General features: G+C 35.8%; 1 protein-coding gene across 4 annotated transcripts in view; it reads left to right on the top strand.

Annotated features, from left to right (window-relative positions):
• Positions 1-23496, top strand: part of STK38L (serine/threonine kinase 38 like) — a 78682-nt gene extending 55186 nt beyond the window's left edge. For all 4 annotated transcript variants that reach the window (XM_004435474.3, XM_004435473.3, XM_087442649.1 and 1 more), the window contains 11 exons: positions 4008-4130; positions 4391-4474; positions 11025-11148; positions 12841-12995; positions 13366-13468; positions 13651-13712; positions 15610-15727; positions 16376-16499; positions 17477-17572; positions 19637-19728; positions 19830-23496. In XM_004435474.3, the coding sequence (XP_004435531.1) occupies positions 4008-4130; positions 4391-4474; positions 11025-11148; positions 12841-12995; positions 13366-13468; positions 13651-13712; positions 15610-15727; positions 16376-16499; positions 17477-17572; positions 19637-19728; positions 19830-19957 (1209 nt within the window). In that variant the 3' untranslated portion in view covers positions 19958-23496. The remainder of the gene's footprint in view (positions 1-4007; positions 4131-4390; positions 4475-11024; positions 11149-12840; positions 12996-13365; positions 13469-13650; positions 13713-15609; positions 15728-16375; positions 16500-17476; positions 17573-19636; positions 19729-19829) is intronic.
• The last annotated feature ends 3608 nt before the right edge of the window (positions 23497-27104 follow it).

Raw genomic sequence — 27104 nt, 5'->3', positions numbered from 1 at the left:
ACACAACTATGTACTGGGGCTTTGGGGCAAAAAAAAGAAAAAGAGAAAGACAGGCAACAGATGGTAGCTCAGGCCAATCTTCTTCTTCTTCAAAAGAGGAGTATCTATTTAAAAAAAAAAGAAATAGATACTTTATTTTCTAGGCAATAGGGAGACACAACCTCGATTAATTAGTTTAACAGCTTTCAATGATCAGAAAAGAATTTCTGTATTTAAAGACTAGTCTTCCAAATGATGATTTGAAATCAAACCATTGTCTAATCTTCCCTGCACCTTTCCTAGGACTGTATCTGTATTTTTATATTTGCAATGTATAAATCGAATAATAAAATATTTTATGATTCATACCAAAGGTGGTTACTTTGTTAATCAGGTGACTCAATCTAGAAAACTCAAATTATGTAGATGAAATTACTACAATAAATATTTTTAAAACATTTCATTTATGTTCTTTAAATTTTAAGTGAGAAAGGTAATGATTTAGATCTGTATTACAATCTATAGAGAAAAAAATAAGACGGAGCACATCTTTCCTCATTTTTATTCATTAGTATTAATAATTTCCTTATCATTAATAATATTATAATTATAATTGTATTACTATACATTATACATCATTACATTGATATAGAAATCTTAAGTATAAGATCTTAATTTGAAATCTAGAGAAGAGATTACAAAAACAGATGCCCAAGGGCCTAGCAGGTAACATAAATGAGAAAAGCTGGCCAGGTTGGTTTCATAATGACATCTTAGGTTATATTCTTTTGATCCAACATATTTTGTTTGCATATTCGAATCATAAGAATATTTGTTTTCACTTCCACAAAGAAATGGATGCTTTCTTTTCCTTTTTCTAAAGTATCTGATCCTCACAGTTTATCTTTTGATAAAGACATACCATTTGTCACTTTACTGAAAGAAAACAAGAGCACCAGCCCGATTACACACGTTACCTGGTGACTGGCATCAATGGTGGAGACTGTGACAAATTAAGAGAACTGCTGCCCATCAAAAGGGGACAGCCACTTTGGCCCACTGTGGCCAAGTTCCTGTTTTTTATGAGATGCTAGAAATCTGGACTTTACGTGAAATCACCTGCTTTTTAAAATATTGGCAAGTAATTCAAATGTTTTAAAAACAACTTGCAGGCCAAATCAAATACATCTGTAGGTTGAATACAGTTTGTAGCTTCCCGTTTGCGACCTCTGATCTGCACCAGGAAGTACTAACTACATTTAGAGCTATTTCGTTTAATTCTTCTAAACAACTTTTAGAAAATGTGACATGATTTACCCCTAAAAATAGTTAGTGGCCCATAATAACTGTTTATAAAATTTCTAAAGTTTTTTTGTAAAGATATTTTAATTCCACAAATGCTTATTGTTAGGCCTGATGCTAGGTCCTAGATTATGTCAAATTCTATAAAATGTACATACTCTCTCAACCTTAGTATAAAATATGTTAGAACTATCTTTATGTGGGGTGGGTTTTTTAAAAATAAAATTGTTTTATAAAAATTATCTTGTTTTTGGGGCATAGTGGTTAAGATCCAGCTCTCTGCTTTGGTGGCCTGGGGTTCTCAGGTTCGGATCCCGGGCTCGGACCTACACACCGCTCGTCAAGCCACGCTGTGGCGGCGTTCCACATACAAAATAGAGGAAGATTGGCACAGGTGTTAGCTCAGGGCCAATCTTCCTTACCAAAAAAGAAAAATCTAGTTTTTCAAAAGAAAACTAGTATTCATCCTTAACTCATTCTATAATAGAAAATTATTTGTGAGATAATTCGTGAAAACTAAAGCATGTAATGTAGCCACGTAGAGCATATATACTGAGATGAAGTTGCTAGTTGAACCCTTTCATATTTCAAAACTTCTGTCTACGCTGTCTGTCTTATACAAAAACTGAGCACCCTACACATCAAGAGTTTGAGGAACAGCCATTTAAAAGGGAATGGAGAAAGGAAGAAAATGATGTATTTCTAGTTTCATCTTACTTAAGATAATCCTATCAAACATGGGATATTATTTACGCTAATGGAAAACCAAAATAGACAAGTTTAAGCTGCAAAGGAGAGCCATGAAATGTTAAGCCTATCCACAGATTTTTGTTCTCTTTGGAGCAGAAAGGATGGGATTACCACAAAAATGTTATTTGTTTTTCAAGGTGACTTAATCTACACAAGTCATGAGCAGATATATCACTGTGCTTTTTTCCATCAATTTTTTTTAATGCTAACTTTCTTCAGCTCCCTCTGGACTGCAATACTGATTTTAAGACTATATCACTGAATAGGTATTTTTAGAGTAATGTAATAATGCTACAGGTGATTTCCCATTTTTGTAGAATTATGTGTTCCATACACTTATTGATTCTCCCTTTTTGCCATTAAATAGCTGTGCCCAAAACTACATAAACACTGTTTACTTGCTGCATTACACAACTTGTCAGATATTAGTGAAAATTATTTTCTTTAGCTGCCTCTCTCTCTCTGTTGATTTTGAGCACAATTTATGAAATGATGTAATGAGAGCATCTTTTCCATTCAGATTAGACAAGTTTCTGAAACTACACCCAACTTTACTCTGTTTTATAACCCATAAATTCAGAAATCCAGAATGTCTTTCAGAACTCTTATATTGATTCATTTATGTAATTTAGAAAAGCAAAACTCTTCACGGCTTTGAAAGACACACTAGAGTGCCACCATGTGGTCTTTTTATATTATAGTCTTAAAGTGGAAAACAGGCTTCTTTTCTGGGCTTTCTTTTGTTTTACTAGTAATTCAGTTGGTTTTTTAATCATTCAAAAGGCATTTTTGAACAAAAAATAGTCATCTTGTTTCCACCATTGATGTGCTTAAGTGTGTAACTTCATTTAGCGGTTGAAAGATGTTTAAATTGAAGGCATAATTTCTTGCTTTCTTCCTCTTAGATTAACTTTGTTAGAAGTATCGGAATTCCATTGCATTGATGATACATATTTACATATCTATAGCTAATTCATAGTTCACCATACCCTTTTGAAAACAGTTCTACACAGGAGTAGGAAGGTACTGTTCAGTGGTTACAGCTAGAGCTGCATTTAGGAGCGATGTTGCTGAGCAGTTATGGTCATTTTGACTTGTCTCGCCCTTAGAACTCAACCACTGAAAGCTTGAATAGGCTTCAGTTGAAGATGAACAGGAGTTTAATTTTTTAAATTTTGTTTATTTTCCCACTCTATGTTACCTTACTAGGAACTAACAGGATGCCAAAAAACAGAATTTTGTTTGGTGAGGGAAAAATTGAGGTTTAGAACAATGAAATAAATGCCTATTCCAAATGTAACCTTCACGAATTTCATAATGTTTCTGATTAATGGTACTTATTTTTTGTCATCTTTGGAGAATGAATTATGAAATTCCTGACTTGAATATTTTAATGACTTCTTCATGTAATTATTATTATTATTATTATTTTGCAATTTCATATTTTCAGGAAATTGCACGCCAAGTCTCAAGAAGTTTATTAAAATTTGTCCAAGAATAAATTCTACCACAGTAAATCTCTATGGAAACACTGCCATTGTGTTATTTTGGTGTCATAAGTCTCAGTAGTTGTGACAGAACAACCTTAGAAATTAGGGAATTGAAGCAAATAGGTTTCTGACAGTAAAAATCATTCAGAATACTATGAGCATTTCCTAAAGTTTAACTTTTATTTATGAATTGTTAGCATCTAGATGAAAAATATGATGAACTAGTTAAGATGAAATATTTAACAGAGTCCATCTCAAAAATAAAGATTTCTCAGTTGTTAAAAATAAAAAAATGTTTTCTTTAGATTGTTTTATCCTTTCCATGCTTAATAAATATTCAACTTTGATAAATAAGTTATAGCACTAGTCTATAATATTTAAGATACTTTATGCCCATTTTTATGTGTCTCATCTTTTAATATTATAGGCTTCCTTTGAAACAATCTGATTTTAAAATCATCCCTTTAAACTGTCTTTTTTTAATAGAAAAAGTTACGCCGATCACAACATGCTCGCAAGGAAACAGAGTTCTTACGGCTCAAGAGGACCAGACTTGGCTTGGATGACTTTGAGTCTCTGAAAGTTATAGGAAGAGGAGCGTTTGGAGAGGTGCGCTTCCTTTTAAAAGTCACTGCTGTTGGAAATATCTATCTTAAGATAGTTTAAAATATGTATTAAAATAGTTTAATATGTTTTAAAAGAGTTTAATATATTAAAATATATATTAAGATAGTTTGATTTTATTAGAATTCCTAAAATACCAGCAATGGCAAATTGCAACACTGCTTTCTTTAAAGGAACCTACCTTTTGCTCCTAATTAAAGAGTAGTGACTGTTTAACATTTATAATATCAATTTTTACATTCTAGGTACGGCTGGTCCAGAAGAAAGATACAGGCCATATCTATGCAATGAAGATATTGAGGAAAGCTGATATGCTTGAGAAAGAGCAGGTATGAGTTTTTTAACACATGTAACCAAAGGAACATCCACTGACTAGGTGTTAGAGTTAAGTGTTAATAGTGGAATCTTTAAAAAGAAATTTACACATCTTACTATATATTAATTTTTTGATAGCCTATTTCATTGTTTCTTAATTCTCATAGTTAAAATTTCTTCCAAATTTTTAATCTAAATATGTACTGGCCTATTCAGGCTATGATAATAAAATACCACAGACTAGGTAGCATAAACAATGGAAATATATTGTCTCACAGTTCTGGAGGCTGGAACTCCAAGATCAAGGTTCTGGCAGGGTTTGGTTTCTGGTGAGGACTCTCTTCATGGCTTGCAGATGGCTGCCTTCTCACTATGTCCCCACATAGCCTTTCCTTGGCGTGTGCACAGAGGGTGAGCTCTCCGGTGTCTCTTCTTTTTTTTTTTTTTTTTGTGAGGAAGATCAGCCCTGAGCTAACATCCATGCTAATCCTCCTCTTTTTGCTGAGGAAGACTGGCCTCTAAGCTAACATCTATTGCCAATCCTCCCCCCTCCTTTTTTTTTTCTCCCCCAAAGCCCCAGTAGATAGTTGTATGTCATAGTTGCACATCCTTCTAGTTGCTGTATGTGAGACGCAGCCTCAGCATGGCCGGAGAAGTGGTGCATCGGTGCGCGCCTGGGATCCGAACCCGGGCCGCTAGTAGTGGAGCACGTGCACTTAACCGCTAAGCCATGGGGCCGTCCCCTAAAGTGTCTCTTCTTATAAGGACACTAATCCCCTTGTGACCTGACTTAACTTTAATTACTTCCTTAGAGGCCCCATCTCCAAATCCAGGCACACTGGGGGTTAGGGCATCACTATAGGAATTAGTGGGGGCCACAAGCATTTAGTCCATAACAAAATACCTTCTTTTCTGACTTTAGTGAAAATAAAAGACAGTTCTCAGCACCCTCAATTCCTATCACATATCAAATAAGCAAGATCACTCTCCTGAGAATTTGCTGATTTTACATATTTCCAAAATCTGTAACCACTCCAATTTCATACTCCTGGGCTCCCTCCATGTTTCCTGTGACTTAATGGGGTGGCCATAAATCTGAAAACATCAATAGTGTTATTTTATGTATTCACCTGTGTTTCCAGTCTGGGTAGACACCTGTAGAGTGTCTAAATTGAATATATATGCTAGTAAAGGACTCAACAATGGAGGTATAGAGGGAGATGGCACCTCTCTGTACCTAATGATTTATTTCAGTCTTTTAGTCCCCACCTGAAGCTTAGTTTGTTATTACAGCAATATAATACTGATTTTTATTGAAATATGGTCCACTTGAATTTTCACTGCATTCTTTTAGTTTAATTCTATTTCATTCATTCGACAAGTATTTATTGGTTGCCTGTGATGTGACAAGTACTCTTCTCAGTTCTGGGAATACAGTAGTTAACAGGACAAACCTGATCCTGTTCTTTTATAGTAATGGAGAAAATGGGCAGGCAGTTGTTTCAAATAATCATGATTGATAAGTACTATGAAGAAAATTTTTACAAAGGGATAAAGTGATGCAGATGATCTGAGTTTAGGAGGGAGAATTAGATCAGGAAATGTTTCTCTGAGGAAGGAATATTTGATGACAGACTGAATAATGAGAAAGAATGATGTATAAAGACCTAGTAGAACAAAGGTCCAGGTAGAAAATGCAGAGGCCCTGAGGCAGGAAGAATCTTGGCCTGCTCAAAGAGGAGAAAGAAGCCATTGTGTCTAGAATTAAGCGAGGGGAAGAGTGGTTAGAGGTGAAGTGGGAGAGGTAGGCAGGAACCAGATCACGTAGGGCTTTGAAGGCCAAGATAGAGAGTTTGGGTTTTATTGTAAATGCAGTAGAAAGACACTGTTTTGTTTAAATAGGGGAGTAGCATGTCTGATTGATGTTTTACAAAGATGAATCAATCCCTTTGCTTTCTGATAGGAGATACAAGAGTTGAAGCAGGGAGACCAATTGAAAGACTGCAGCAATTCCAGCCAGGATGTGATTGTGGCTTACACTAGGGTTACAACAGTCAAGCTGAAGAAAAGTCAAACAGATTGAGTATGTGTTTTAATGAAAGAGCCATTACATGGCTTTTAATGGAAGAGTATGTGTTTTAATGGATTTTCTGTGATGTTCTCTATGTTGGGGGGGGTGAGAGGAGGGGCGAGGGTAGTGAGGAAAAAAGGGAGGAATCAAGGATGTTACCTAGATTTATACTTAGGAATGGGCTGCATGATGGTGCCATTTTCTGATTTAGAAAAGACTGAGGAAGGAACAGGTTTGGAGACAGTGGGAATCAAGAGTTCTCTTGGTGGCATATTAAGTTTGAGCTGTCTGTTAGATATCCAAGTAGAATATTAAGTTGACACTTGGCTAGAATATGGGGAGAAGTTTGACTAGAAATATAATTTGAAGTCATCAATATACTGATGATATTTAAAGTAATTAGACAAGATGAAATTTCCTTGGGAACAAATATAGATAGAGACGAAAAGAGGGCCTGGATCCAAGCCGTAGGGAACACTAGGCAGAGAAGAAACCAGAGGAGACCAAGAGAGAACATCTAATCATATAGTGGAACACTAGAAGAACATGGTATCATGGGAACCAAGAGAAGAAAGTGTTGAAAGGAGATGGTGAGTGGTCAACTATGTTGAATGCTGCTAAATGAGAGAGCAAGAGGAAGACAGGCCACTGGATGTCACGATGTGGGGATTTTGAATAACTGGGCAAGGACAGTTCCAATGGATTGGAGGGCAGAAGCCTAATTGGAATAGTGGAAAAGAAAATGGGAAGCAAGAAATGGAGAAAGTGAATATCGATAAATCTTTCATGTGAAGCAGAACAAAGAATAGATTGGGAAAGTGAGATTTAGGGTCAAAAGGAGGTTGGTTGGTTGTTTAAGAGAGGAAATATTTCAATGCTGTTTGGAAGAATCTATTAGAAAGAGAAGAATTGAAGGTACAGGAGAAAGAGGACAGATAATTACAGGAGTATACTGGAAGACAGAGGAGTTGATCTTTGTTAGGAGTAGGGACCTAGTCATTAAAACAGGAAGGAAAAACAGAGAAAATGGGAACAGATGCAGGATGGTTGATCTGCAGTGTACAGTGCCAAGTTCCTTCCTGAGCGCGGATAAGTGAGGTCATCAGCTCGGAGTAAAGGAGTGGCAGATAGTTTGTTGGAGGTATAAGGAGAGAGAGATTGTGAAATAGTCACAACTATTGACTTGAAGTATGGTAAAGCAGACTTGCTAGGGAAATACAGTTGAATGCTCATTGAGATTTGCAATCATGAATGTAAACTGAAACCAGTTGGTATAGTTGGGTGTTTTGTTTTCTCTAGTAATGCTTAGTTGCTCAGGGGCAGGTACAGAATAGACGGAAATTTGGATTTAACTAGGGTTGATGTGTTTTGCCAGGCAAAGACAACAGAGGGAAAGAAGGACAAGGGAATTCAAGGCATTTGCAAAAGTGTGATCATATTGATGAAACCTAGACTGGGTAGAGAAAGAAATGAGGTTATGAGAAAAGTAAAAGATAGAGAAAAAGTGGTAGGGTCCATAGAACGGAGATTGAAGTACAAGAATAAGAAACTTGGAAGGATAAAAGCTGGAGATCAGAAACACAGTTCCTAAAAACTGAGATTTAGAGAGGGTACAGTTATTGGTGATGTGAAGGACAAGAAGATTACCGTGGGTGGCTGAGATGTAGTGGAGGAAGAGATCAGTGGAGGTGAGGAAGATGTCAAGGAACTGTGTAGACAGGGTATTTGGTGGTTCATCCTTATGGATGGTGAAATCCATCCATGAGTGGAAAGGATGGAAAGGAAGTTGGTGAGCTGTGAGCTGAAGTCCTGACTGAGTGAGGGGGATTGACCAGCAGTTCTATAAATGATAGCTATGAGGAAGGATGGCGGCTGATGTAGTCTCACAGCATGCACTTCAGAGGAGCTAGAGAGAAGGAAAGTGTCACAATATTCAGAAGCAGCCATGAGAATGAGCAGGAACCCACCTCCTCACCAAGCAACATGTGAGAGAAAGCAGGGCATTCCTGAGAACTCACTCTACAGGAAGACAGGACTCAGTAGACAGCCTGGTTTCAGTTAGGATTAGAAGGTGATAGGAACCATCCAGAGATGAGGTGTTACGGGACTTTGCTGAAGACAGGCTGATTCCTGAGGGAAGAGGTTTGGAAGGCAAGGATGGTTGAGATAATTGAGTTGTTTTTGAGAATTACAGATAATGACGGGAAGAAGGGTCTGGGTCAATATGAGGAGCCTCAGAGACAAGGAGATAAACAGGAATCTAACTAAGCCATAATAGGATTAGTCCTGGGTAGGGTCTTAGAGGAAGGACAAAAGGCAGCAGTTCCAGCTGTAGTCTTTAGTAACCAGCCATGTGTGGCTGCTGGGCACTTAACGTAGCTGGTCTGACCTGAGATATGCTGTAAATGGAAAATACGCACCAAATTTTAAAGACTTGGTACAAAAAAAGAGTGTAAAATATCTCAATAATTTTTATATTGATCACATACTGAAATGATAACATTTTGGACATATGGGGTTATATAAACTATATTATTAAAAATAATTTCACCTGTTTTCTTTTTACTTTGTATGTGGCTACTAGAAAATTTAAAATTACATATGTGACTTGCATTGTATTTCTGTTGGACAGCCCTGGTCTAGAATATTTTGCCAGAAGTTGATGAGCTTCTGACCACTATTCCTTCCTCTGCAGGGTCAATCTCCCTGGGGCCCACCATCAAGTCTGTCTTGCATTTTCGGGTTGTTTTTCCCCCTATGTAAATTTATCCTCATTTGTCACCATTGAATTTCATTTTAGAAAACCTTTTCCCACTCAATTCTAATATGTCATTATTTTAAGTTTTTATCACATTTACTTTAATTTAAATTAAATTACCATAAAATTAAGTAGCAATTTATCTCCCCACTGTTGTGGTACCAGATTACTGTGCGTGATACTTTCTATCCTTGGGAAACAGAGGCCTGTTTTGAATACATATCCTGTAATCTGGCTTTAAGATATTTAAAAATAATCAAGCCAAGTTTATGATGTAGTTGTTTTTCCTGACAACACCAGATGTAATATCAGAAGTTTAAGGTTTTTTCTGTATCATCTTAAAATGCTTTGTAAAAGGCAATAGGTAGGAATTTTGATACTGTTTTTTCACTTTATGAAACAGATCAGAGAGATTATAACGTTTTTTGATGCCAGCAAAGTTGTTGTTTTTTTTTTTTAGACCCATTCTTTTTTTTTTTTTTTTGTGAGGAAGATCAGCCCTGAGCTAACATCCATGCTAATCCTCCTATTTTTGCTGAGGTAGACCGGCTCTGAGCTAACATCTATTGCCAATCCTCCTCCTTTTTTTCCCCACAGCTCCAGTAGATAGTTGTATGTCATAGTTGCACATCCTTCTAGTTGCTGTATGTGGGACGCGGCCTCAGCATGGCCGGAGAAGCGGAGCGTCGGTGCGTGCCCGGGATCCGAACCCGGGCCGCCAGTAGCGGAGCGCACGCACTTAACCACTAAGCCACGGGGCCGGCCCCCAGCAAAGTTGTTCTTAGTTTTCGATTTTTATTCTTGTGCTTTGAGCTCAGAACATTTACTGTACCATGTAATAATACAGTAATCCAAATAGGATATTTTAAGCAGATCATATTTTATTATCATGAAAAGATTTACAAAATCTGTTCTTATGTGCTTTGGCCAGGACTCATGTGCACAATGAAAATAGCAAAAGCATAAAATCAGATCTTATTGTTAATCCTTGAAGGAAAAAAATATGAATATATTAATGCAAAACCATCTGAAAGTTGATTATACCAACCCCACGAATTACTCAGTTTATGAAATTTTCCAGCCTATAAAATGTCCAAATAATAGTATCCCTAGTAATTATGTGTCTGACAAAAGTCAGTAGCAAAATCCTGAAAAGTTACACTAATTTTTTGTAGATCACGTTTATAGATATTGTAGAGGTTTTCTCTTATAACAAAATAATATAAAGTTATTATAAAGGTTTCTAATTCTTAAAAAAACAACCAAATGGTTAAAGACAAAGTTGAGCCCTTTGTTTGACTAGTAACAGTTAAAAATAGTTTGCTGAGGCCCCTGACTTGTCATGTCAATCTATAGGGCATTGCTTACTACATTTAACTTGTAAAAGTCGGACCAGGGCCCTAAATTTATATGACAAAGCCAGGATTCTTAGCTAGGTGGAGATTCTGGTTAGAGAGTTTTTAGACTGATTATTTTTCTCCCTCAAAGGCCTCGGCTTCCCCTAATATACCTGTGGATCACACCTTTTTAGGCCTAAAGATACAAGCTATTTTAAACTATTTTCTGAGGTTCTCCATATTTAATGAGAATATCAACATGCATATATGTTTCAAATCTTTTCTAAAACTCCAGCTTTCCTTCATGACTGTTAAGGAACAGGATGGATAATTATAAGAGGTAAACTTGAAAAATGTGTAATGTGTTACAATTATTTTTTTCAAAATACATCATCTAGGTGGCCCACATCCGAGCAGAAAGAGATATTTTGGTAGAAGCAGACGGTGCCTGGGTGGTGAAGATGTTTTACAGTTTTCAAGATAAGAGGAACCTTTATCTAATCATGGAATTTCTCCCTGGAGGTAAGAGCAAACATAGTAGCAATGACAGATGGGCACAAGCACATCTTCATGTGTGATTATAATTTTATTGTAGTTATAGTTGTAATTTATGATTTTATTGATTTTTATTATTATAATTTTACTTTCATATTCCTAGCTCTGAGGTTTTACATAGTCAGTCATGGTTTTCCCATAGTTTCTCTCATAATAATGCTAATTTTGACCACAAATCAGACTATTTTGAAAGATTGATAAAGTTGGCATTTTATTTTATAGTACTTATTTATCATATAGTATTTTATTTATTTATTATATAGTATTTATTTTAAATACTACCACTCTGGGTTTACTGTATATAATTAGTTAGATTGCTGTAAGTCTAGAGTTAAGAACAATAAGTCACTAAAGAAAAAGACAAACAACCCAATGGGCAAACGATAGACAATGTACAGAAGAGAAACTCTGGCTGGTCTATAAATATACAGGAAAGTGTTCAACTTCACCTGTATTCAGAGAAATGCAAATTAAAACAAGAATGAGATACCATGTCACACCCATCTGATTAGTAAAAACATTAAAGTCTGATGAGGCTGTGGGGGAAACTGGTCTCTCATATAAGTAAATTAATCTCTGACTCCTCTGGAGAGCCATTCATAGACACCAGTAAAGTTGAAAATGCATGTGTCCTACAGTCCAGCAATTCCACAACCAGCTGCGTTCCCTAGAGATTCTCCCCTACGTGCACGAAAGAGCTGTAAAAGGATGCTCATGGCAGCATTGTCATGATAGTGAAAAACTGCATGCAAGATAAATGTCATCAGTAGAAGAACAGATAAATAAAATGTGGCATAATTGTGTGATGAAATATTTTATAGTAGTTAAACAGCATGACCTGTATCTGTTTCAAAAGTAAGATCTCAGAAACAGAGTCGAGTAATAAAGCAAGCTGTGGAATTATATGTATAGTTGATACCATTTATGTAATTTCTAAAAAACATACAGATGACTATAAATTCACAGATTAATATATGTATATGAAAACATATTTTAGAAATAGGCTGGAAGGATACACACCAAACCAAATCCATAATAATGGTTACGCAGCAGAAAGGGAAAGGGGAATAGAATGGGAATGGAGGACAAAGAATACTTCTACATGTTATTTTTTTCAAAAGACTTGAAGCCTCATGAAAAAATATTGACAGTTGTCAATTCCAAGTTGTAAGTTCACCAGTTTTTATTCTTTGCCCCTTTTTAAAGAAAAAATTCCTTGAAAATAAAAGGATGTCTACAGGTGACTCTTTTACTGGGACGATGTCCTATTTTTGCTGGCCCAAAGAGCTCTGAGTGTTTTTGAAACTTGAAAGAATATGTCCCGTTTCCAGGTGTACTTACTCTGATTCATTTTCGCAGTTTGACATTTTTCCTTAGCAACTTATTCTGTATGTTGAGTGGTGGATATTACTTTGTTATCATCTCTGCTCTGATTTGATTTCACATACTTTCTACCTTAAAACCATTAAATGTCATGAAACTTTTGCTTATGCAATATCACTTTTTTTATTTGGCCCTAGAGATGGTTGGAGGTATATACTGGGTGGATCATAAAATGCAAAAATCAGGCGGATGTTGTATAGATAAAAAGAGAGCTTTTAGAAGGTATTCCCCTTTTGAGGCATTTCTAATACATGATACTTATTTTCCTTTATTTAGGTGACATGATGACGTTGCTAATGAAGAAAGATACCTTGACAGAAGAGGAAACACAGTTCTACATCTCAGAGACTGTTCTGGCAATAGACGCAATCCACCAGTTGGGTTTCATCCATCGGGATATTAAACCAGACAACCTTTTATTGGATGCCAAGGCATGTGAATAAACTGGTGAATTATTAGGTTGCTGATTATTTTATGGGGTAATAGAGCTGACTTTGTGATTGGAAATGGGTAACTGTAATTTATATTATTGGTAAACTACATTATTTCATAGAATGATGCAATAGGAGAGGACTCTGGAGTGAAATGACATCAAGGGAGTATGGCTGTCTTTTTATCTTCTTCTATTTTCTACTTTTCAAAGTCATCATCATCAAATATTTATAATTTTACATTTCATCTGTATGAATTCTAAGCTAAGAATTTTTATAATAATTGCATTTAAAAGAAGACTTTATAATAAGGCTTTTGTTTCAAAGTTAATATAATCTATTGATTTTACTAGATTTTTTTTTTTTTTAGGGTCATGTAAAATTATCTGATTTTGGTTTATGCACGGGATTAAAGAAAGCTCACAGGACTGAATTCTACAGAAACCTTACACACAACCCACCAAGTGACTTTTGTAAGTTTGATTAGTTTTTTCGGGCTAAAGTAGTATAGTGGGTTTGCTTCAGTACTGTTGGGAACTGAAGCTTCTCTCCTTCTTCTCACTCCTTAAACCAGTGTATTTTAAATGTGTATGTGGAAATTTTTTTTGGTGCGAGTTTTTCCCTCATGATTATGGTTCTGTCTTGTTGAAATTAGCGTTTCAGAACATGAACTCAAAGAGGAAAGCAGAAACATGGAAGAAGAACAGGAGACAACTGGTGAGTTAGCCACGTTTCTGAGAAAGAATTCTGTGCCCTGGTCCTAAAAATCTCATTTGGTTTTTGCTTGATTATTTTGTATCTTCACAACGATTAATACTTACTTCATAGCAATGATAGAGTGTGTCCTGGGATCACATAGTTTTCTTAGTTTCTCTGTAACATCTCCTTGCCTGTGAAGTGAAATGCTGATTTTTAGTTTATGATTTATCTTTAGAGTATTTTATCGAGCATACCTATAATTAAGTAGTCTGTTTACTAGTAATGAGCACTTTATACAAAACCCACTGAGGTGAGTGTGATTGTGGTGAATGCCTTGTGCTTTCCATTTTCCCATTTTCCATACCTGTCCTGATACAACAAATATCAGTCAGCACAAGTGAGGAGGCTGTGTATTTCTAGGAACTTTATAGACAGAGTAAACAGCAAGTTAGCCATGTTAACAGTGTTACAATAAAATAGATAAAATGAAATTAGAAAGCAGACTTTACCGCAGATAAATTTAGTTACTCCTTTGATGTGGAACGACACTCTCTCTTTTATCCCCACACCATTTCTCCTCTGTTACTTAGCAAATATAAGAATTGCCTGCCCCTCTTCCTCTTTCTCCTTATCCTGTGAACTAGGTCCATGAACATCCTCAAGGTTAGGAATGTGCCTTTTGACTTTTCCTAATTTCTTGTTCAGTGTCTGGCACATATAGACACTCCCTAAATATTTGTTAAATTCAACCAAGTGATGAAAGGGAAACTAATTCAGCATTCCCTCAGGAAGGTAAATAGACTGAAGGTAACAGTCTGATGCCCTCTCAAACCAAATTAAAAGACCTCTGCATTATTGAGCTCCTTCTCTCATTAGCCCAAGTAATTGCAAGCTTCCTATGCTTGTAAGACATTACTAATATAAAAAAATGTTTAAAATGTATTGAGCTGTACATCAACAAAAACTTCCTTCTACTTTGAAATGTGTCACTTTAGATCAGATTTTACAATTGAGAAAAGAATTGCAGTATTTCCTACTTTTAAAGGGAAAAATGAATACTGCTTAAAAATATGGTGGGAATTCTGTACCCCCTATTTACAGAATATTCAGAGGTGATTACTCAAGTGAATGTTTTACTATTCTCATGGCCATCATCATGACTTATATTAGTGTTTCCCAAGGGAGAAGTAGAGGGGAATCTATAGGTATTTTGGGCAGGATATTCCTTTAGAACCTGTATCCCTTGCCCACTAAATGCCATTTGTGTTCTCCCCCACGTCATTGAAGTGACAAAATCTGCTGTCACACATTTTCAAATGGCCCCTAGAATACTACCCTTAGTTGAGAACTATTGCCTTAAAGAGATCGTTTTTGTAAGACTTTATATGAATTAAGAATGAAAAACTGCATTGCTTCCTAATGGATAAGCAATGCCCTGGAATTAAGTTTATAATGAAAATACCTGATGTTTATATAGTAGGTTGTAGTTTATAAAGCACATTTCCTTTTCTTGCTTCATCCCCATATCAACTCTGTTAGGACAGCTATTATTACTCCAATTTTATGTAAGCAGAAGCTGAGGCTCAGACAGGTTGAATAACTTGCCTGAAGAACACATTAGTAGTGAGTGGGGAAGCCAGGCCTACTGGGCTTAACCTTTTTATTCTTTTTGAAATGGATTTAGGGCTAAATATATAAATAACTTAGATGAGCTTCTTAGGGGGTAGAAATCATGTCTTAACATATTTTCTGACTCAGTACCTATCACTAAGCCTTATACATGATAAACATGCAAAACAAGTATTAAATGAAAAACTACCTTCTTTATGTATTGCTTTTGCGAGTAATGAGCCATACTCAGATCTTTCAAAAAAAAAATATAAGAGTGCTTGTTTGACAAGCTATTCCTTTTCAGGCATATTCCACAGTTGGGACGCCAGATTACATTGCTCCGGAAGTATTCATGCAGACTGGTTACAACAAATTGTGTGACTGGTGGTCTTTGGGAGTGATTATGTATGAAATGCTAATAGGTATGTTTTATCATTCATTTGTGTACATACTATATAAATTTCCTTGAGTGTCACTGATTGAACATATTGCAGATATCATGGACTAAAATATCTGAAGCCAGCTCCGAAGGCCTAGTGGTTAAGTTCAGTGAGCTCCACTTCGGTGGCCCAGGTTTCATTCCTGGGCTCGGACCTACACCACTCTGTTAGCAGCCATGCTTTGCTGGCAGCCCACACGCTAAAAAATAGAGGAAGATTGGCATGGATGTTAGCTCAGGGCAAATCTTCCTCTGCAAAAAGAAAATAAATAAATAAATAAAATAAAACATCCTGACTCTTTTACACTGATTTCTGACATTCTTCAATGTTAAATACACAATGATAAATATCAGTAAGTTCTCTAGGGAACCAGTTTCGGGAAGGGGTATTTAACTGGCACTCATTGTATCAAAATTGTATCTGCATGGCCTTTCAGGTAAAAGGGGGGCAATGCTTTAAGTCCTTTATATTGACTTGATTAGCAATTTTATTATAAATTGATGAATGGTGGCATTTTTTTATTGTTAAATAGAGCACTCGGGGCTATTTTGTTTCTTTGACACATATAGAGTAGGTATAGCATCTATGATCATAAAAGCTGATAAAACTTTTGTTTTCTCTGATATGTAGGATATCCACCTTTCTGCTCTGAAACACCTCAAGAAACATATAGAAAAGTGATGAACTGGAAAGAAACTCTGGTATTTCCTCCAGAGGTGCCTATTTCTGAGAAAGCCAAGGACTTAATTCTTAGGTTAGTGGTTAAATCCCTAGAGGAGTTTGTGGTATCTTAAAACTTCACAGGTACCTAAAAGACTCAATTGACCATTTCATTTTTGTGGAGAGAGAAGGACTACACTGATTTATACAATCAAACAGATCAGTAAAGAAAAGGTGTTTTAAAAAAAATGCAAACTCTTAAAAGGAAGTATGCAGGAAAAAAGTAAGAGGTTAGAAGAGGGAAGAGGTCTTGTACCGTTTCAAAGGTCACTCCTGTTAGAATGCAGTGACCCTATCCCATTAAAGAGAAAAGGGAAAATAAATTGTTCATAGCAGTTCATATCACAAAAGTCTATATGTGAAATCTTTTCTAAGCAAAAGATTCCATTCTGTTTCTCAACTAAGATGGGAAATTGCTGGAAGGAATATAACTTGGGACAACCTATGGGAACAGCCAATCAGTAGCATATTATCAAAAATCTTTAAACTATATATGACCTTTGACCCAGCAATTCTACTTCTAGGAATTTTGCTTATACAGATAATCAGATGTGTGTAAAGATTTAGGTACAATATTTATCATGATATTGTTTTTAGTAATGAAAAATTGAAAACCATCTAAATGTTCAACAGTAGTGGACTGGCTAAAAAAATTGTAATATTTCCATATGCAAATTTTAGAAAATGAAGTTATAGAAAAATATTTAATGACTTTGGGAAATTTTCTCAGTATATTAAGTGAAAAAAAAAATAGTCCTAAAATAGTAACTACTGTATCAACACAATATTTTTTAAATTATAATAAAAGACTAGAAGGAAATGGCTTCAAATGGTTTACAGTTGTTATCTCTGAACGGTGCAGTTACAGGTGATTTCTGTTTTCTCCCACATTTCCCACAAGAAACAGAGTTAACTTCAGTAAACAGAAAAAAAAGAAATATTTGAAATAATACAAATAGAGTACTTTAGATATAATTTGCGTATGATAATTTCTCTGTTTCCATTTTCTAGATTTTGTGTTGATTCTGAAAATAGAATTGGAAATAGTGGAGTAGAAGAAATAAAAGGTCATCCTTTTTTTGAAGGTGTAGACTGGGGGCACATCAGGTATGTTCACAGCCTTTGAATGGGAGAGGTCTGAGTAAAAATGAATTTTTCAACTAGATGTAGTGATTAATTTCTGTCTGATTCTGCTAGGTTAAATACAAGAAGTAACACTGTTAAAATGTTATTAAATTAGTGTTTTCTGGATTATATAAGTGAGTAAGACTATAGTGGCTATAGCTAAATGACTCGTTTTAGCTAATATCCACTTAAAGGGAAAAACCACATATTGTGTCTCTGTTTAGATTTTTATATTCAGTTACATGATGAAGGTTTTTAGCACCACAATGATGTATTTATATTTCACACTGTAACCTCTCATTTTTGTCCTCTCTCTAATATACCATACTATGTCTCCTTTATTAATTTATAAGAAAATACAGTCCCTTTTTTAAAAATTGTGGGAAAAGATAAGTAATGCAAGTAACTTTTAAGAATTTGCTTATGTTGTTAATTGTAAACTTTGGCCTTTATTCAGTTTACGACCAAACTATCTTCAATAGTGCTGGTCTGTTCTCCACATAGCGACAGTTTAGAAACATAAATCTGATCATGCCATTTTCTTCCTTCCCTTTGCACCTAAAATAAAATTAAGGATCCTGATCTGCATTTCAGGACTGTGGGGTGTGGCTCTCGCCTCATCTGTACAAGTCACATCTTGTGTGGGCTTTCCCACTCCTCCCCTCTCAGGGCTTTGTCATGTGCTATTCATTTTGACTGCAGTGCTCTTCTCCTCTCTGCCCCAGTCCTGCCCCTGCCCCGCTCTGCCTAGCAACTCCTTTTCATCTTTCAAGACAGCTTAGGTGTCACTTCATCCATGCAGAGCTTCACTGGAGCTCCTACTGTGTGCTAGGCACTCCACCTGTGGTAAAAATAGCTAATTTTTTGATCATTTATTATATGCCCAGCACTCTTCTAAGTACTTTATGTGCATTTCTTATCTTATTCTCATAATAAACTTATAAAACAGATACTATTATCCCTATTTCACAAATGAGGAAACTAAGGCACAGAGAAGTAATTTGCCTACAAGGCCGCAGTTAGTCAATGATCTAGCTAGAGTTGCTAGCTAGAATTAGACCCAGGACGTTTGATTCTGGAGTCCTGACTCTTAACTGCTATTCTGTATTATACTGTACATACATCATCTCCTTGAACAGAACTGTGACTTACCCCTTTTGACAGTTGGAAGGATGCTTTGAGACCACCAGTCCAATCTCGTTTACAATGAGGCAACAGTCGCAGAGCAGAGACTTGCCTGCCTAAGGTCATCCTGCTAATTAATGACAACAGATTAGATCTCAGGGCACCTGGGTCTGTGGTTCTTTCCAGTAAACTAATATAAATTTATTAAGTTAGTAGATTAAGTATAAATAAGTTGGAATAATTCTGGGAAAAATACATACATGCTTTTACATAATTTTGTAAACTTATCACCGAATGGATCCAATAAGTATTTGTTGAAAAAATAGAAGCAATAAAAATTGTTAACTTCTTTTAATTATTTCTATACTTAAATATTTTTAGCATGATAAAAGGCATTTTTATGACTAATTTTTTAATGTAATGTCCCTGATTCCCTTAAAATTTATATGACTGAGAAGTTTTTGGATTCAGATTTCATCAAAAATGCATAGTCCCTTCACTGTTTGAGCCCCTTATTTTCCCAAATGACTTGTGATTTATGGATTCTCTACTAGAAGAATTCTATTCCTGAATTAATTAGGTAGGATCCAGTCCCCACAATATCCAGCATACTTTATAATTATAAAATATGTTAAATAAAATCTGTTCCACTTTCCTTTTCACTAACTCTTGTTTTTCCACTTGAAAAAAACAGCATGAGAAAGTCTTGGTACGAAGAAATAAAAACTCCAAGTAAATGATAATATTTTAATAAAAAATTATATTCAGCTATGAAATCCACCTAATTATTTTCAAATCCACGATAAATATCCTTGGCTCTTCTAATATAGAACAGCATGCAGAATTTGCAAGTAGAATTATTTTTTTGGGAAATTAAGAGTTCAAGAAAATTTACCATGGTTACTCAATACCTTTTTATAGGGAAAGGCCAGCAGCAATCCCTATAGAAATCAAAAGTATTGATGATACTTCAAATTTTGATGACTTTCCTGAATCTGATATTTTACAACCAGGTAAGCAATCTACAGCACAACTAACACTATTAAAAGTCTGTGAAGATGATGACATTTTCACTCATGAAATTCCTTTGCTCTTGGCTAATTTTTCTATCTAGTGCCAAACGCCACAGAACCGGACTACAAATCCAAAGACTGGGTTTTTCTCAATTATACCTATAAAAGATTTGAAGGGTTGACTCAACGTGGCTCTATCCCCACCTACATGAAAGCTGGGAAACTATGAATGAAGATCACATCCTCCCACGACCAAGAGAACTCAGGTAGCTGCATCACCAGGCGCGCTTGGCGTAGACACAGTACACTGAAACACTCCTGAGATGGTGGTGCTTGTGACTACAAGAGGAAATTCTACAGGATTAGGATTTCTAAGACTACTGCAGGAATGGGTTGGCAGTGCCAGCTGGCTTTTTTTTTTTTTTTTTTAATATTTTATTATTTTTGTTAACTTTATTATACGAAGGTACTGGAATAAAAGAAACGTACATCCCTTTCTAACTGCACTGCCTACGTGCGTATTAAGGTCCCTTCCGCCTGTGTGTGCTGTGGCTTTGTACTGTAACACCTCTAATCAATTCAGGAGAAACACATATCATTTAAAGCAACATAGGCTCACCTGTAGGTGACACTGCAGTATTGCTTTTTTTACTGCAAATCTTATGGGTCTAGATAATCAATAAAAGCCATCTTCTATGGTTGGTGTTAGAACACTTGTCCTATTGGTTTGGACATCTATAGAATATAGACGAAGACGATTTCTGTAATGGTTTTAAGAAATTTTAAAAAGCAAATACACTGGTTATTTAAAAAATAGAATTTATCATCATGTTACTACACAAACTCCACAGTAGGGAGTGACAAGTTTATAATGAGGAGGAAGTTCAACACCTTCACTCAAGCACTCCACTAATATATTTACTTTGCATTCAGAAATACTGATGACCTTTATATACGTAGTCCGTATACTCATAGGGAGATGTACTGTATCATATAAAATGTAAAGTTGCTTTTATTGTGACAAGAGGACTTCTTTTTTAATAAGAGGACATGGCATTATTTTAATTTGTTTATGGTGAGTTGAATTTAAGAAATGACCATGAAGGCTGCTTGTGGAACTAGTGTATTTTTATTAAACTATTTTTTTAAATGTCAAACTTCTGATCATGTAAATGGACTTGTAGAGAACAAAGAGCTATTGACTTTGGTTTTCTAGAAAGTTGTTACATATCATGGTTGGTTAACTTTTATTTCTTTTGATGAAAATTTTTCCTTTGATGGTACTTGTATTATTGTGCCATTATTTTCTTATACTCCAAATGTACCAAAGATCCTGAGCAGAGTGTATGTTCGCAACTAAGTAGAATTTTCCTTTCCTGTGGGAGTGCTGTATTCAGACATGACACATCCTGGATAGAGGTCAGCTTATTCAAGGGCAATATTGTTCATGTTTAGCTACATCACTGTGGTCAACGTAAATGGACTTAAGGAAGTAAATGCAGGTGTGGGGTGCGATTAGAGGATAGGGGAGATGATGTCAGCATCAGATTCTTTGGGTATTTCCCTAAGAATTAAATAATCTTTTCTAGCTCAACATTTTAATTCTAAAAGGACTCTCTGAGGTTTTGATTCCATAAGCACTAGTTGAGGAATAATACTTTATCAAAGAATGGCCTAATATTTGTCTTAACTGTTAATTGATAGAATTTTTTTAAGATACAACAGTTATAACCATTACAAATGATCTGTGATCAAAATCTAAAATGATGATTTATTTGTAGGGATATTCTTCTTAATGGGGAAGAATTGCATAGGATCATTATGCATATCTACAAAAGCTTTTATAAATGTTGCTGCTAGGCAGTGCCACAATATTTCAATTAGGCTATCCTGGATTTTTTCCCCCCATTCACTCTCTCTCTTTTCTTCCTTCCTTTCATTCATTCTTTCTTTCTTTCTTTCTAGTATTTCATACTTATTATGTGTTCATCTAATAGTTCATATCCATTTTTCTTGTTTGGATCATGTGACTGAGTATCTGGGAGAGAGAACCATTAAAATTCTGGGGTATCTCAATTTGACTCACTCTGGTTTTTCTAATCATAACTGCCTCTAATTTTACAAAATATTTGGTTTCTGCTCAGTTTTGTGAGATTTTCTCACCCCACCTTTTTTTTGTAAAGGACTGTTTTGCTAGTGTGATAGCGAATGGGTAAGACATGAGGAAATTGCAACACTCTCTAGTTCTAATGTGGAAACTATTCTAGTATAGAAAAAATCAGTAATTCAAGTTGACAGAGAGAGAGGGAGAGAGAAAAAGGAGCTGAATTACCTAAGTTCACTTTTTAATTGGATAAGAATAGAGCATTTTAGTTTCCATCTCCCTCATTCTTATTAACAGGAAGAACTTGGAAATAGTTACGATTTCTTGGCAGTGGAAGGGCAATTCTGGAAAGTTTACTTTGTTTAGAGTCTCATTTTTCCCTGGAGTTAATAGAGTGATTCACAACCTTTGGGGTTTCCTCCTCATCAAAAGCATTTCTTAAGTGCCTATCTAAAAGCAATTAAAGACTGTGTCTGCCCTTTGGAGGCTAAGAATTTAATACATGATGCAAATTAGCTAGATAATTTGCAAAGTACCCTTGAGATTGAATTTTCTCTGTTATACATTTCCCATATTCCAGGTGAACCATTTAATTTAAATAACACAACCCTATCTAATCAGCTGGGCATAATGACATTTTCTTTAAATTAGACTCTATTTTGAATTAAAGAGTTTTATTATAAACTGTGTTTTTGGTTTTTCTAAGTATATAGAAAGCTTGTATAATTCAGATTTATTGATTTCCTGATCTAATGTAGACTTTGACTTTTTTTATTAAAAAACCTTTGTATTAAAGCAAGTTATGTTATTTTTCTTTTATGCTTTTCTTGTTAACATAGCTTTAAATCTTTAAATTTATTGAAGCATAGTGCTATCTGAAAATAAGGAATTTCTTATAAATCAACCTTTCTGAATGGAACATATAGCTGACTTAATAAGCTATTACAATGGAAAACAACAAATGTGGAATATTCAAAACTTTCTTTGGTTGCTTAAGATAGGGTTTCATTTATTTCTATAATAGCATACTTTTTCTGTTTTTAAACACCTGTATATCTTTATGTACATCTGTAAATTTTAAAATATTTTTAAGTACATTTATTTTTGGTGTTTTATTGTAGAAAACTTTTCGACAATCAATCAATCAGTGTCTACTGGTAGGAGAAACAGCTATCCATCTTTTGATGATCTACAAATAAATGAATTGAGATTTTAATCAGTAGAGAGGTCCCTGGCTACCAATCACATTCTTTCTTTGAATTGCTAAGATTCAGAACATTCAAAATAACTGTTTTGCTAAACCATGATTATATCCTCTTTTCTTTATTTAAATTTTATTTTCTCTTTAGAAGTGCACTTATTTCTGGAAAATTTTAATGAAACAAACACTTAGAACAAATATAAATACAGACACTTGGGATATATTTTAGATTTTTATGAAAAAAATGTGAGAGGATATTGCTGCTTTAAAAAGGAATGAAGTAATAAAAATAGATCTTAGTTATTTTTTTAAAAGCAATATAAATTATTCAGCAGGTGTCTAGAAGAATAATCACCAGGCTGTTGAGTTCTGTGTTCAGTTACTGAGTTTCAAAAATATGTCTTGGTGGCATGAGGCCTTTTTCATTGAAGGTAAGAAAAGAATAAAAACTATGTTTATAATATTTCTCTTGGTGAGGTTTTTTGGTTTTATTTTTGAGTTTTGAGAAGGTGTTATCCAAAACTCAAGAAAGACTATTTTGTAAATGTACCCAACATTTACACTTAGAGATCACATCAAGAACAAAATAAGTATTTGAAGTTTCAATTGTGTTATGTTTAAACGATCAAGATAGTTGTACAGGTTTATGTACAATTACCCCATTGGCCAAAACCAATTAGCAAGCAGAATTGAAATTAAAAATGCCTCAAAATTAAACTGAAAATGCCTCAAGATAGCATGGAAACTAGTGATAGAAGTGGCCCAGTCCCCAGGTTACCACTCCATCCTGTCCCGTGGAAGACACTGATAATCAATCATGATACTCTCTCTGCTGAGCTCAGAGAGAGCCAGTCAGAATCCAACTCATCCTGGTTGTGCTCCCAACTGTTCCCTGACGTAACATCATTTCAATTACATCATTATTAAGACTAAACAGTGAAAACATTGATTGTCAAAACTTGGACATTGGAGCAAACTTGGAGACTCTAAATTCATCTTTCAAAAGCATTTTGTGATAAAAAGAACTTATATTTGTATACAAAATGCTTTCACTTGCATTATTCATTTTGGTTTTTACTACTACTCTGTGAAATAAACATGATGAACATGAGGCTGAGCGTGACTTACCCAAACGCAGGTAATGAATTGCTCTTGAACCCAAGTCCAGTGCTCCTTCTACGCATGGAGCATGCTTCATTGACAGATTACCTTGTATGCTTCTAGACCTCAGAAATATACATGGGGAGCTAGTGAGAGTTGTCTCTTTGGGTACTTTTGACTGAAAGTGTCAGAAGACACAACTAAAAATGGCTTCAACAATAAGGAAAATTAATATCTGGTGTAACACTAAGGCACAAGGAGCTTCCAGGGTGATCAATTGAGCATCTCAAAAACATCATCAAGGACACAAGTTCTTGCCATTTTTCTACTTCGTCATCCTCAGAGTGTTGGCTTTGTCCTTGGTCTTTCTCAGAGAGGCTAGATGGATATAGGGACTCGTAAGCAAATCCTCACACAACATGTAAGTCCTTAAAAAGAGAAACTACTTCTGTGCACCCCCTTTTTTTAAGAGCAAGGAAAATCTTTTCCAGAAGCATTCTAAGCCAAGTAACCCCCACATTTTATTGGCCGTGATTATGTCATCCATCCATTCCTACAACAGTACCTGGCCTGGTTGGTGATTGACTTAAAACTAATGAGGCTTCACATCCTTGGTACTAGGGTGAGGCTCACCTAAAGCGCATGGCCACGTGATACCAGACCCAAAATAAGAGTTCTTTTAACAAGCTCCAAGATAATGAAAAGGGTGCCACACAGGTTTACAGCAATGGTTCTTACCTGATGCCACTGCACCTGGATTTTGTTGCTGGCTCTGCTATTGCCTATGTATGCACTGAAGGCTGGTCCATTAAAGGCTTACCCATCAAAAACAGGAGTACTGAGTACCACTGTGCTAGACCATGGCTCAGCTACTGGGATCCCAATTTTCTTGTCCTTCGGAGAACCAGGAGTAGGGGTGGTCTCTGGACATCATACAAACAGAATGGCTGTACGGGCCAGTGACCGGGGCTTGGGTTTTTTAGTGCTTTTGCCATCCCTCCCAGCTCCTATTCATCTCTTGATTGGTCCTTCTCCCCCAAGGCCCTTATTTCAGTAATAGGGACCCTCATCAACTTACTTCCCCCCCCAGATCAAGCAAGGGATGGGGTGGCCTAATTACTATCGGCTCAACTGCTTTGTCTAACTTGAGAAGATGGGCTTTGACTAATACAAATCAAAACATTTCTCAGGTGAGGTTGTACTAACAACCACAAAGTTACCTCGGAATTACTTTACTGTTCATATTAAAATATTCCTTATCAAACCCTTAAACATAGGCTGACTTTTAAGTCTCTTCCAAAGGGAGACACCCATGACAGCAAAGGGAAAGTGTCCTTAGTCTTGTCCTCTTAGGTAAGATTATCATGAACTAGAACCTGAAGAATCCTCCTGTACAACTGTATACAATAAGAGGAGGACTGAGGAGGACCTGGGACACCACACTTGCTTTAGGCGTATCCCAAACCTGCAAAAGTACAAATTAGTTCTGCTTTTGACACTTAACATACACACACACAAATACATAACCTCTAAGGGAAAAATAACTTTAAGCAATAACTCCACATTTAAAGAGATGTCTGCACAACTATTCCCTCATTCCTCTCCTAAGTTTTGTTCCTCCCTCTATTTTTGTCAGCATTTTGGTTTTTTATTTTTTTGCTAGTTCTGTCCTCTGGCTACTAGAAATACACACACACACAACCCCTGCAAGAACCTAGGCTTAAGAAAATTCATTTTTGACAAGTTGAAGCATATTTCCTAAAGTAGAGTATTCAGAGCAACTGTTTCAAAATCAACAGGGTGCTTATTTGAAATAAGGATTTAGGGTGTCTCACCCCAGACCTACTAAATCAGAATCTCTGGGATGGCTCTGAAATTCTGCACCTTCTCATGCACATGCAACTTTGGAAACCACTGAGCTAAGGGAGAAAGGACACTGGTTGGACTTTTCCAAAAACAAAATAATACCTGCCCCATCGATTGCTGTGAGAACATCTATGTGAAGTAACATGCACAGTAGGTGGAGTACACAAGTCAGCACTTACAGCAGTGCCTGGCACATGTAGGCACTCGATAAATATTTGTGAACAAATGAATGAAATAATAACTGCGTTTTGTGGGCGGCCCTACTGTCCATCTAAGGCCAATCTCAAAATGTTTTCACTTTTAATAAAAACATAAATCAACTCCAAAAGCATTGAAAAGGAATGTAGCTTTCGATGTTATTTTCCAGAGAAATAATGTAAGAGGGTTTGCATTACACAATGAAGCTCCCTAAATACCCTTTTAAAAGATCTTGCTCAAATTTCCACTCCCTATAGCAGCTGCCACCACCTCCTTTCCTCTCTCTCATGAGTACACCTCCTGCAATTACCTTCTCTGCTTCTCCCCTTCATGGGCGAAGCTCAGGCCGATCTTTCTCATACCAGAAGCCCACTATAGGATCATCTATCCTTCTAAACACATTTGGCCTCCCTGTTTCTCCCAACTGCGCTCCTACTCATCAACCTGCTCAGCAAATCCAAGAATCTTCCCCAGTAGTCACCCTCCATAGAATTCTGAGGATGGGATGGGGGTGCGGGGAAGAAATATTTTTAATACTAAATATAAATATATTAATATTTTAAAATATTAATAATATAGTTATTTTCTCCAGTCACTTAGGAGCTCATTAATGGGTAGTTATTTTTATGCATCATTGGAAGTAGTGTCTTCAATTTGCCCACACTCTGAAGCAGGTGGATATTTTTGTCCTGGACCAACTAAATAAGCGGTCTTAAAGCAACCTCCAAACTCAATTACATCGTTACAATCCTGGCAGGAGGTTGAAAAGGATGGGAATATACCGTGTGTGAGGCAGTGGTTCCAAATTCCAGTACTGTTCTTGCCTAAGTACATGCCATTGAAGCAAAATTAATGAACTAAGTTCACCCTGGGATTAACAATGATTCCTGAAGAGCAGAGCTGTTC

Source organism: Ceratotherium simum, chromosome 17, assembly GCF_057802395.1.
Source record: "Ceratotherium simum simum isolate JZ-2026a chromosome 17, ASM5780239v1, whole genome shotgun sequence".
In the NCBI taxonomy this organism is placed as follows: Eukaryota; Metazoa; Chordata; class Mammalia; order Perissodactyla; family Rhinocerotidae; genus Ceratotherium; species Ceratotherium simum.
Note: the sequence above shows the minus strand (reverse complement) of the source record. Positions and strands in the feature narration are given on the sequence as shown.